Source organism: Canis lupus, chromosome 3 (genome assembly GCF_003254725.2).
Source record: "Canis lupus dingo isolate Sandy chromosome 3, ASM325472v2, whole genome shotgun sequence".
Taxonomy (NCBI): Eukaryota; Metazoa; Chordata; class Mammalia; order Carnivora; family Canidae; genus Canis; species Canis lupus.
In genome coordinates this window covers 14,919,514-14,932,977 of record NC_064245.1, presented here as the reverse complement: position 1 = coordinate 14,932,977, position 13,464 = coordinate 14,919,514, and the positions used below count along the sequence as shown (strand labels likewise).

General features: G+C 36.8%; 1 protein-coding gene across 4 annotated transcripts in view; it reads right to left on the bottom strand.

Annotated features, from left to right (window-relative positions):
- The window catches only part of KIAA0825 (KIAA0825 ortholog), a 388,625-nt gene that overhangs the window by 209,893 nt on the left and 165,268 nt on the right, over positions 1–13,464 (bottom strand). For all 4 annotated transcript variants that reach the window (XM_025437175.3, XM_035714787.2, XM_025437176.3 and 1 more), the window contains 2 exons: positions 6,428–6,607; positions 2,028–2,252 (listed from right to left, as the gene is read on the bottom strand). In XM_025437175.3, the coding sequence (XP_025292960.3) occupies positions 2,028–2,252; positions 6,428–6,607 (405 nt within the window). The remainder of the gene's footprint in view (positions 1–2,027; positions 2,253–6,427; positions 6,608–13,464) is intronic.

Below are 13,464 nucleotides of genomic sequence, written 5' to 3'. Positions count from 1 at the left end.
ATTCAGTATTATACCCTGAAAACCAATGAAAAAGTAGGCCATTCTTTCCATCGCCCCCCAAAATTGCCCCAGTCAGACCAAGGAGAGTTACAGTGACAATCTTCATATGAAATTTTAATAAAGTTTCACTTCTTTTCTTCTCATACACCGAGAATTATCTTGTACATCCCCAGGGGTGTTTAGAACCACTTAGAACCAATTATAGCAGTTTCTGAGCACCAAGAGGAGGTACCTACTTTATAGTTTATCTTTAGCCTCAACTGAAGTGCTTGGCATATAGTAGGAACTTACTTAGTAAATATCAATTGAATGAATAAGGGACTTAATGTCTAGTCTGTAAATATTGTCTGTCTTACATAATGTAGCAATAATAAAGGTTGAACAATGCCAACCTAAAATAGGGTAGAGATGGAGAATCATGGTATTCTCCTATCGTCATATCCACCTGGAATGCACAAAATGGTTTATACAGTCACTTTCCTCCACATTTTTTATAGTGATAGTGACAGTTTTATGGAGAATATTATTTAGTAAGGAAAATCACAAGAACTGATTTCACAAAGTAAGCTTTTTTTGGAACCTGAGGTTCTTTGAAAGATTATGGAAGAATGCAGAACACCTTTAGAAAGCAGAATTGTTCATCAATAGAATGACTTGAAAGCCACAAACAAAATAGCGCTACTCATAAAACATGGTATGTTAACTATAGATTATGCCTCCCGAATTACTCAAAATCTATGAAATATCCAAAAGCTATAATGAAGGAGAGATGGCAACAACTCAGACAAGAACTTAAGTAATGAAAAGCTGACATTTTCCAACTTCAATTAAATGGCTTTACTAGATTCAAAGGCAGTTTAATAGGGCTTGGACAGAATTAAAGCATGACTATGAAAGGTCACAGATAGATAATTGATTCGAGTTTGTAATATAAGGTTGCTGTATAAGAGCCACATTATTTAGGATCTCCACGGAGAAGAAAGAAAGACTAGTCCCTTCGATTGACTTTAATAGGTTCAGTTAGCATATTTTACCATTGAAGGTTTCCTTAAGTTAATGAAAAAATATTCTTCTTTAAAGATTAATATAAAGGGAAAAGTTTTATTTTAAAAATCCTAAAGAAGATTCATTAATATGGCTACATAATACACATTCAAAGGAATCTTAATGCAAAATCATGTAAGTAAGATGAAACCATTTAAGAAGAGAGGACTTAATTAATAAAATAAATGAGGAGTGCCTCGGTGGCTGAGTCCGTTGAGCATCTGACTCTTTGTTTTGACTCAGGTCAAGGCCTCAGGGTTATAAGATGGAGCCCCACGTTGGGCTCCTTGTTAAGCAGGGAGACTACCTGAGGATTCTCTCCCTCGGCTTCTGCCCCCTCTCTAAAATAAACAAGTAAGTCTTTAAAAAATAAAATAAAACAAAATAAAATGAAAAATAGTGTAACTCATGGTTCTAAGATACACTGCCCCTAATAGAAACAATGCACTAAATTCAGAACCATAGGTCCCTGAGGGAAAATACTTGGTCAAAAAATATATAGGTGCTAAATGGTGTGCTATTTTTTACCTAAACACTACGCAAGTAGGTCTGTTAACAAGAGAAAAGAAAGTAATAGTTGGTGGTTGCAGTGGAAAAAACTTCAAGGAAAAATATAAAATTGAACATCAGAACTATCTTCTCAAGAATATGAATTTTACTCAGTAGATTTAAGGTTAGTCATAATCATTGACTACTCTGTGAATACTAACATGAACACAACATATCACAGAAAATTCTGAATTGGTAATTAAATAAAGATGATAACCATTTGAGTCATTTTCATTTCTAGGTTCCTTGGTCATAAGGCTCACAGTAAAAAAAAAAAAAAAAAAAAAATTACAGGTCCCAAACACATAGAAATGGTGGGAAAAGGACTCATATAGTTTACAAATCTTGTAATTCTTAGAATTTTACTTGATTTTATATCCTGGAAAATTGCTTCTTGGGGAATGTGTTCTTACAAAAAAGAGTGAGAGAGATACCTTTGCTTGATTCTTTCCTTTTAGTTTCTTTTGGAATATAATTCCATTCCTTTGGAATGCTCTCACGCAAACATTCAGGAACACTATGCTTGTTGAGGTTGGTCTCACAGTTTCTCCCAGGGCTCATCATAAATATTATCTGCTGTACAATGTCCTTGACAGCGTCGGTCAGTGCCAATCTCAAGCATCGGATGACCTCTAGCTCAGACTCCAAAAACGTTGAGACTTTAGAATCAGACAGTATGTTATAGTTAGCAGAATCTGGCAATATTTTGTGCCTTATTCAGCTGAGAATTCAGTTTCTCAGTAATCTAGTTTAAAGCTATAGAAAAGGAGAGCTGCTTTTAACATTGAAATCATATAATTAATAAACAGTCCATAAACATTTGAAGAAAAGAGTTTCTTTTTAATAATAAAATGGCAATTCAATTAACAGTGAATAGCAGTATTTGCTTGTGGTTTGGAACTCTAATGGTAGAAATATAAATGGTATGACCTTCTTAGATGACAGCTTGGCAATAATATCAACACTTTAACATTTTACTTACCTGCTAACCCACTTATTCTGTCTCTAGGACTTCATCCTAAGAAATTAATTATAATCATGTAATGTATATAAAGGAAAATTGAAAAATACTCTAAATATCCAACAATTGGTTATTTGTTTAAATAGTTACACATCTATACAATAAAGCCATATATTGTTCAGTAAAAAAATAAGTAAAGGAAAAGTACTACATGCTATTTATATTAAATACACACATGTGCACACAACCACACATAAAAGAGTTAAAAGATGTACTCTACAGTGTTAATGGTGTACTCTACAGTGTTAATGGTGATTATCAATAACTAATGGGATTTCAGATATTTTCCTCTTTCTTTCTTTTTTCTTCTTTTACTTTTCCTTCTTTTGCACCCTCCCTCTCTTTAACTTCTTTCCTTCTTTCTGCCATCCTGCCTTCTTTCTGACTGCATAGATTACCCACAATGACTATGTATTACTTGTGTGATTAATACAATAAAATTTTACTTGTTTCTTAATATGACAGGGAAGTCTTGGGATAACCACTTGAATCAAAACGGAAAACAACGTATATGTTTTTCCCCTCAGAATTTTAGGTGATATTTCTTTTGTTTTAAAGTTCTATTTAGGTAACCTCTACATCCAACATGAAGCTCAAACTCACAATCCAGAGGTCAAGAGTTGCATGACTTCTGACTAAGCCAGCCAGGCACCTTAAGGTATTATTTCTTAAATAACTCAATACATTGTAAAAAGCACCATGCTGCTGGGACACCTGGGTGGCTCAGTCTCTTGAGCAACCAACTCTTGATTTCAGCTTAGGTAGTGACCTCAGAGTCCTAGGATGGAGCTCCACCTGGAGTCTCATGTGAAGCCCTGTATTGGGCTCTGTGTTCAGGGAGTCTACTCTAGCATTCACTCTCTCCCTCTGCCCCTTCCTCCACACTCTCTCTCCCTCTCTCTAAAATAAATTAAAAAAAGAAAGAAAGAAAGAAAAAGAACAACAATGTCAAAGAGGATCCTGGTAATATCCAATATTGAGAGTTTAACTTTTAACATGGTGCAATCATCAAGTGAGTTGTTATTCTTTATGGAAATGGTGGAGGATATAGCAATCTATCTTTTTATTTTTTTTTTTTTTTTATTTTTTTTTTTTTTTAAGATCTTATTTATTTACTCATAGAGACAGAGAGAGAGAGGCAGAGTCACAGGCAGAGGGAGAAGCAGGCTCCATGCACCGGGAGCCCGACGTGGGACTCGATCCCGGGTCTCCAGGATCACGCCCCGGGCTGCAGGCGGCGCTAAACCGCTGTGCCACCGGGGCTGCCCGCAATCTATCTTTTTAAATGATGCTTCAAGACTTTAATTCATTGAAAGGCATAAAGACTCCTTCTTCCTGTATCTGTAATTAATATTTACTTTGGTTGAACTCTTTGGAGTCATGGATTAAATACATCTCAGGTATCTAAAAATTCTAGAAAGCCAGAAATTCCCCTATTTCCTTTTATTAAAAGGTTATGTTTATTGCTTTTAAAACAAAATCAAGGTATTACAAATGATACACAAAATAACAGTCCTATCTCAAAGAATTATTTAAAACCTACATGAATTAATTTGTGGGCACTCGACACATTATGTAAATATATGTTGTTGTTGTTATTATTATTATTATTATTATTATTATTACCTAAGATGAGTTTCCATAAAGTTTACAATATTTTGGTATAGGATGCCTAGTATTCTTTTGATGAAGGGTTCTGAAACAAGTTGAGCATGGGATACTATAAGGGAGGATTCAAGTAACATCCACAGATAACTATGGTAGGGATAAGGTACAGATCTAGCAAAAAGAAAAGGAAAGAAAAAAAAAAGAAAAAGAAAAGGAAAGATAAGAAGAAGAGAGAATAAAGAAAAGAAAGTAAGTGACAAGCCCTTCTGGTTTCTGGCTCCACATATAAAGAGCTTGGAAGTTATCACTTTGTCCTAACAACAAATAAAAAGCTGAACAGTTGGAAAAATCACCTTCTCTTCTTGGATCTGTAGAGAGGTAAGGACACAAGGCAAACTACTCTCTCCAAGATAGGAGCGATAGAGATGACAAATGCAGGGAGTCACAGCTTACTGGAGTGGAGACTCACAAGCAGAACCTACCATGGGATCTAGTGCCAAGGGAGGAAGTCCGAATTGTAATTGATGAACTGCTGGGGTTCTCAGTGTGGACAAGTCTGAGAGTTAAAACTCCAGGGGGACCCTGTGGAGGCTGCCACACTTCTGTGAGTTTTACCTCTATGAGTTCAACTAGGTGCCCGTAGTAAATGTCAGAGAAAAATCCTCAAGAGCTTCCAGCAAGACGAGAGGAAAAGGAACATTTTGAAATAAGTCAGAGCACTCTGTTCTTAAGGGCTGCGCTCGGGAGAATCTACGAAAATAGACCATAACTCACTGGGATATTATCAGAGCCAAACTGACTTAGAAGAAGAGAAAAATACCCAACTCCATTCCACTCTAGCCATATTCTCCTATGCAAAATGGGAGAAAAAACTGAGAAATGTTTGTGAACTATGCCATCCAGAGGCATAGGCCCACTAAAAGACTGAGGCCTAATCATAGGACTATAGAATGCTTCTCCTCCCCAACATCTCTCCACCATATCACTAAATGCCTCTTTATAGCAGTTATTTTACCCAAAACATCATGTTTGGCTTTCAAGAAAAAATTACAAGACATACTAAAAGGCACAGAATGCAATTTGAAAAGACAGAGCAAGCATCAGAAACAGACATGGCGATTAGAATTATCAGGTCAGGAATTAAAATAACTATGATGAATATGCTAAGAGTTCTAATGGGCAAAATAGACAGCATGCAAGAACAAATGAGCAGTATTTGTAGAGAGATGGAAATCTTGAGAAAGAACCAAAAAGAAATACCAGACATCAAAAATACTGTAACAAAAATGAAGAATGCCTTTCTAGGGCTTATTAGTAGGCTGGACATAGCTGAGAAAAGAAACTCTGGGCTTGAGGATATCTTAATAGAAAAAATTTCCAAGGAAATCTTTTATGGAATTGTAGTTCCCAAAACAACGTATAAAACAGTTTATAGGTCAACAGCCAAAATGTATATGATGTAAATAGTTAATGGACTAAGAGGATAGTTACTAAATTCTTATTCTTTGTTTTCCCAAGGTATTAGGATTTAAAGCCAGGATATTAAGTATAAAATAAAGCAAGAGCCTTTTCACCTGGCCCTGAAGGTGGGGCAACCCATGAACACTTTCTATTCAAATATGCAACCTATTCTGGCTTTAATATCCATTCAAGCTGTAGGCAGAAGACCAGTACAAATGGAAAAGCCTATTATCCCCAAAGGAACCATAGAACATTCTTGCCTTGTAGAAACAGATGCACTATGGTCATAATAACAAACACTTTTACATTTAAAGAAAAATACATTTGAAGAAAAGAAAATTTCGTCCATGAGTTTGTTGAATAAATGCATCTAAGATTCATAAAATACTTATTCATGTGCTACTAATGTCTTATATCCTCAATAGCAAAACATAATCTATGGTAAATATTAAATTAAATTTTTATAAGAGGACACTTCCTAATAATAATTGAAAAAGAAAGTCTGCATCACATAATCCATCTCACAACCTTCCTTCACATTGTCCCAAGTATACTTTAGTTTGATAGGACCTAATGGTTAATGATTCCCAGAAGAAACATTTATCCTGAAAAAAAAATTGTAAGATAAACTTTTATAAATAACAGATTCAGCAAAAGTGACATCAATAAAACTTTCAAAGCATCTTTAAAGATATATTTAATTATCTCTACAACACTTCTTTTCCAAATAGTAAATTCTCATACCTGGAATGTTATATAGAAAGTCCCATAATTGTTCTTCTTCCATGTAGCTCACAAAAACATTTCCAAATATTTGTGGAGAAAAATTGCAATGGTATAATACTTTAAAGATGGATTCTATTAAGCTGGATCCTTGGTTCAGATTGTTGTCTGTATTAGAAGCTTGTTCTTGAATGGTACGATCTTGGAAAGAATAAAACTGATTTATTAAGATAGGTATCAGTAAATGTGATTAAAGTCTTATCACTTGGGGCATCTGTGTCCAACTCTTGATTTTGGCTCAGATCATGATTTCAGGGTTATGAGATCAGGCCCCATATCAGGTGGAGCCTGCTTGAGATTCTTTCCCTCTCCCCCTCTCTCAAAATAATAAATAAATTAATTAATTAATTCTTGTCACCCAAGCATAATGCACTAAAACTGCATTTGATTAATATTTACATAATAAGAGAAATGCCACATTCTTTCAGAGGTAATAGCCTACCTAACCCAATGTTGTTATTGAAATACTTATGATATCTGGGGAGAAAACTGTGCAAAGAGCCACAACAACATCACTCCAAAAGGCAAAGCTAGTTTACCTTTATATCAGAATTCTTTTTCTCTCAAAGAAACAGATTTTTTATTCTTTTTGTTATGTAAAATTAATTTATAGATTCATGCTAGAAACTGTAAAACAAAAAGCCATAGATAAATAAGAAAATTAAAATTGTACCAAATACCCCCAACCAGGATAGTCTATATTTGGTTCAGTGTTTCATTTGTTATATATCACATATACATAAATGAATATATGTATGCATGACTTGAACACCAAATAGAATTATTCTATACATATTCTTTTGTTATCTAAAACTTGTTTTTAAAGCCAATTGAATCGTTTATTTCTCTTTTTGATTTGTGTCCTGAACATTATTGTATCCTTTATTCAGAACATAAATTTCATGGAAAATTCAGTTAAAAACTTCTGAGAATTATGCTGTAAATTTACAAAGAAGTAAATTTACAAATATTTCTCAAATCCATAGATCCTGTCATTTGAGAATGAAGAGGTTTATTAATTGGTTTCTCAGTAAAACTACTTAAGGAATTCTCACAAAGACAAAGCCACTTTAATTGCCCTTTTCAGCCCTCCTCTGGCTCCATTAGACTCCTTCAAAGATAAGTAATCATAAGCTCCTATACTACTGTATTTATAGGTTGGACTGGAAAGGTGAAATAATAATTTCTATTTTATTTGGACTATTAGCATGATATGCCCAGTATCATAATATGTGAAAATATTTATTGGATTAAAGAGAACATATAACATTGTATTTTAACTATTAATTACACTGGAGTTAAAATAAAATAAAGTGAAATAAATAAACATCATGTGTCTTGTATTTTAAATTTCTTGAGTCTAGATCATTTTGGAATGAGTACATTTCTTCTCCATGCTCATTTTGGAAGCTTATTACTTTTATGTTTCCTCTAGATAATTTTATCTCTGTGATTTGATTTTCATGACCTAGAGAACCTTCCTTGGAATTTTTGCTAGGACTATTGATAAAAGTGGCATTCCTTCTCTACTGGGGTTGCTAAGCTGGTAAAAGTAGGCTGGAAGTTCCTAATGGGTATTCTGGGGAGGACCTGACTGAGAATGAATCCAAAACAGTAAGAAGCAGAACCAAGAGATAGAAAGAATATTCCTGATGATATGACACTGAACACCTGGATCCAGCAATGTCTATATATTTATGTTAGCTGAACCAATACATTCCTCTTTATGTTTAAACCAGGATAATTTGGGTTTCTATCGCTTGCAGCCTAAAGCATAAAAGGTTAAATGACAAAGAGTCATCCATATTTCCATCTTTTTTATTCAGATAGTTTCAGTAGTTCTCTGACCTTCCCACCCTCCAATTCCTCTGACATACAATTATCAGTAATCTTTCATGTCACTCCCCCACATACAAACCTTCCCTTGTTCCTCCACTTTGTTAGACATTCCTTAGCTTGACAACCAAGAGTTTGTAAAATCTTTTCCCAAATTATATTCCAATCCTTAAATATCCGTTCCACGCAGACTGGTTTACTTGCTCTTATAAATGTTCCCTCCATCTCCTTTTGTTTGTTTATGTTTTTTCACTAATCTAGAACATTCTCCTGCAATAAAATCCTCACGGTTTAATTAATCAGTTGATGTGTCAGCAGTCATCTCACACTAGATGCTAAGGCTTATGCCTTCCAGGGATTTACTGACTGTGTATATGTATATATGTTTGTGAGAGGAGGGAATGAGAGGTATGTAACCAATCATTACAGCAATATAAGGATAAGCAGGGTGGCCATACACCCTGCTCTTCTCCAGGCACTCTGGTTTATGTCTGTTGTCCCAGCATAATTATTACTTGCTTTTAAAAGTGTCCGAGTTTAGATGACAAATTATTCAATCACCTTAAGTCTAAGTGGTTTGAGTATCAGGCACTGTGAAAACACAGAAGATGATGTTTTAAACTTTTTTCAGAGAACACAGAGGAGACCATGTATCAGCTAAGTCTTTAAGGAGTAGAAGTTTATCAGCATGACAAGACTGAGGTATGAGTACTTTCCAGCAACAGAGAAGGGTTATTGTAATGATGAGAAGGCAGGTAGCTACTGGTAGTACAGCTGAAGTGTGCCAGGTGTGAGGGAGGTGGGAGACGAAGCTAGTCAATCAACACAGCATGAATAATCTAAGGCTCCATGAACCATGCAGTGACAGTACAGTTGGAGAAAGGGGGTGGGATATGAGGAATAATTACAATAAAAAATAATTATTATTGTTATTACCATATAAACCTGTCAAGATGCCTCAATGAAATATGACTTTTTATTTTTCTCTATTTTCCTTTGCCCTGAAATAAAGTAATCTGTTTCTGTTTACTTGCCACAGAGGATTTTGTTATTGGAAAAGCACAAATAGACTGAAGTCGGTTGCCCTTCTAGGTAAAAAAAAAAAAAAAAAAAAAGGAAGGAAGGAAAGAAAACTAAATCTTTTGAATTGTTATTTGAACTACATGAAAGTCATTTTTTTTATAGGCCAGAAAGTTAAAATATTGGCACTACCATATGATATCAAAGTAGAATAGTGTGTGTCCTGGTAGGTGGCTCTGAAAGTGGAGATGCTCTGGGACTGGAAAGAAAAGCCACTGGGTGTGCAAGGAGGAGCACCTGCACTTTGCTCGCTGATAGTGCCCAGGGAGGTGGTCACAGTGGGGCACCGAGGGAAGCCGGCTCCCTGCCACAGGCTGTTGGCCTCATCTGAGTTTTCAAGCCCCACTTGCCTGCTGCACCGAAGAACCAGCTGGACAGGGAATAAAAGCTGTCTCTGCAGTAGCTAGGTGCCCTGGTCACCGATGATCAATAAAAGTCCCTCATGAGGGACCACCCTGGGACAGGGGGAGGAGCCCTAAAAGTAGTGCTAAATAGTACCAACTTGGTAAGATGGGTCTCAGAATTTTCTTAACACTGATTTGCAGACAATAAGTGATTTTTTTTGATAATAAGTGATTTTTATATGTTTTATTTATTTATTTATTTTGGATATGTCTTATATATCTGACTTTATGAATTGAGGTTTCCACAGCTCTCTAAAAGTAAAGTTACTATTCGTGAAGTACTTACTGTATGCTAAACATCCCACGAACTGCTTTATATCTCATTTCATCTTCATCATACTGAGTGCTGATGATCCCAGTTTTATGGATGAACACAGTAAAGTTAAGTAACCTGCCCTGGGATCACAAAGGGAGTAAGAATTTGCCTGTGCTGTTTACATTAAATTAGAATCGCAAATGTTTCAAATGTGCCAAGTTTTTGACAGTCCCCTCCGAATGCAGATATTTGGCATGGGGTAATTTACTGCCTTTAATGCAAAATACTTTAATTTCTTATAACATTCTACAATTTCACACACATTATCTCAGTACATCTTATTATCGGACTTTGTAAGACTGTGCACCTTGTCTGTAGGCATCTTCCAACAGCACCGGGAGCAGTGCTCTGCTTTAATGAAGGTTTTAATACTAACGAAGGAAGAAAAAAAAAAAGGAGAGGGGAGAAAGAGATCTTTTGAGTATTTTTTGCTGGGTTTTGGTCCATATAGAAATTGGATTTTTTTGGAATGACATTTACCTCCTGGTCACAATATTCAAAGATTTTTTTCCCCCCAAGCTTGTACCTTTCCTAGTTACCTTCCCCAGAAACCCTCTTCTCTCTAGACTTCCTCCTGGCTGATGGGGAACAGAGGGGGCTAGCTGAGCACGGAGCACAAGCTGACACTCCATAAATGACACACCTCTCCCCCAGGGTGGGATATGTGTGACATTCCTCGGAAAGTTCCCAACATCTTAATGTTAATGCCTTGCTAGAGGGAAAACAACCTTTAACCCGATGAAGTATCTTGTAGGTCCTCTTTAGCATATGAAAATCCTTTTGAAACCTCCCTTTTCCTGACCGCTCCCAAGTCAGCAGGTATATAATCAGCCACCTCTCACAAGCCCGGGGCAGTGGCTCTTCCAGCCCCCGGGAGCCTGTCCCTGTGCTGTTATAAAAACTGCCATTTTGCACCAAAGATGTTTCAAGAATTCTTTTCTGGTCGTTGGCTCCAGACCTCACCCCACCAAACCTCACCCATATTCTAAAACTACATCAATGGCCATGCTCTCCTGGTTTCACGGTGCCTCATCTTTTCTATAGCTCTTTCTCTTTTATCATCTTGAGCCAGGTTGGCAAACTTTTTCTATAAAGGGCCAGATGGTAAATATTTGAGGTTTTGCAAGCCATTTGGTCTCCGTCTCAGTTGCTCAACCCTGCTGTCATAACATAAAACCAGTCATAGACAATATGTGAATGCAGGGTCAAGGCTGTAAATAAAACGGTTTACAGGAATAGTAGTGAGAGGGAGAAGTGGCATTGGCCCATAGAGGCTCCCCCAGAACCTTGGCCTCAGTCTTCTTTGGACCTCACTGCTTTACACAGTCTAGCTCAGCAATTCTGTTATCTTTTGATTCCAGAGACTCCTTTTGTGAAGAAGTTTTCAAATCCATCACCTCTAGCTCTAAGCTGCCCCTTTCATGTTCCTTGCTGTATTCTCTATTTCTGCCTAACACCCCACCATTGTCTATTCATCTCCAAGTTCAATGCCTTACCAAATTTTACTCGTCCTCTGAATTGTTAGATGTTATAAACTATATTTCTCCCCTCATCTCCCTTTCCATAATGAATCAAATGTTGACCTTTTAAATTATTTATTTATTTATTTATTTATTTATTTATTTATTTATTTATTTATTTAAGTAATCTCTACACCCTACATGGGCCTCAAACTCACAACCCTGAGATCAAGTTTCATGCGCTTCCAACTGAGCCGGTCAGGTGCACAGTTGGACCCCCCCTTTGTGTGCCTTCTCTTCTCCTAACACTATTAATACAGCTTAGGCTTTCTTTACCTCTTGTTTTAATCAACACACTTCCCAGAATATACATTAAATCTAACTCCTCTGGATCCCTTTTAAACTCCTCCATAAGCCATGCTTCACAAATCCACACTTTCCTATTACCTCCAATATTCCAAGGTAATTTCTAAGTCAAACTTCACCCACTGTCTGAGAAGCTCTGGATGGAGAGTGAGCCTCAGCAGATTCTAGATGTTTCTAAGACCTGTTTCCTAAAAACCTGGTGAAAACCAATACTTTAGTGAGGCATTCAGGCACAAACCTTGGCTTTCCTTAGCATATGAGTTTCCTATACCGCTGGGATTTTCCTCTGAGTTCTTTCATTCTCCTATCTCTCATTCCTTTCAAAAAGACTCAGCTACAGTTCTATTATTTTTGCCTTCTTTTTCAATTAGTCCCTTCCCTGCTCCTCTGCATGCAGGTCTAGTCCTATCCCTTTTCTTTCCCTCTGCCTTCTAGACCAGACACTTGTTTATTTGATGTAAAATCCTCTACGTGTGTCTTTATAGAGTTTTCAGTCATCAAGGAGTTGTAGATATACCTAAAGCATCCATTGTTCAAACAAATGTCACCCTCTTGGCCTCCTCTCCCTCGATGTGTAATTTTACCCAAGAGGTATTTTCCCATCAGATCTACAACTAACCTTATTGTTGCGCACCCTTATTGTTCTCCCCTTTAATATGAGCCGCATTTCTGTCTTTCTCTATGCCTCAAGGTAAGGAAGGAGAGGGGACTCTTTCAGTGGTGAGCTTGGGGCCCCCCTGACCACAGGGAGTTGCATTCTCGCCTGCTCTCCCTCTCTGTTGAGTCCATTAGGATTGGTTCTGCCATTGTGTTCAGCTCTGTTGGTGGTTTGGGAGGTGGTAAGGGGGCAGCTAGGGCAGTTGGAGGGACAGAAGGATCAACTTAACTCTGGAGAACAGTGTAAGCAAGCCATATTTAAAGCCATATTTTCTGACCCAGGCTTTACCAATAATAAAGCTGCTATTTTGAATTCCATCTGCCTCTCCTTTATCTATCAAATGTTTTATACATCCTAGAAACAAATATAAGATTTGAAACAGATTGCCTTTTCAGTAATACTGAAGGGCCCTTTTCACTGCAGACATTATTGAGAACTGAACTTGTTAAGGCTTCAAAGGAAGGGTGGTATCAGGCGAGCAGCTCCACCACCAACCCACCAGGAGACTGTTTATTGCTACTGAAGATTTACACATACATGGTACACTAGCACTCTGCTTTCCAAGACTGCTTAATTTTTACTTTCTACAAAAATGCTGTTAATGACAAGCTCCTGCTGAGTCACTAAAATGGATTTGGCAGCAATGTTGTTGAAGAGAGTGCCATGAGCTGAGGGATGCTGAATTAACCAGGCTATAACAGAGCATCCCTAACCAAAGGGAAGAGGCTGAAAGACTCACTTTAGATATAGGTATTTTAGAAAGAAAGTGCAGGAATAGAAAATGTGGCATTTAACCCAAGACTCACAACCTAAAACGCCAGACTGATAAATTAATACCCGAAAGAAAGGGGGTGGTGTCACATGAAAATTGCTTCATA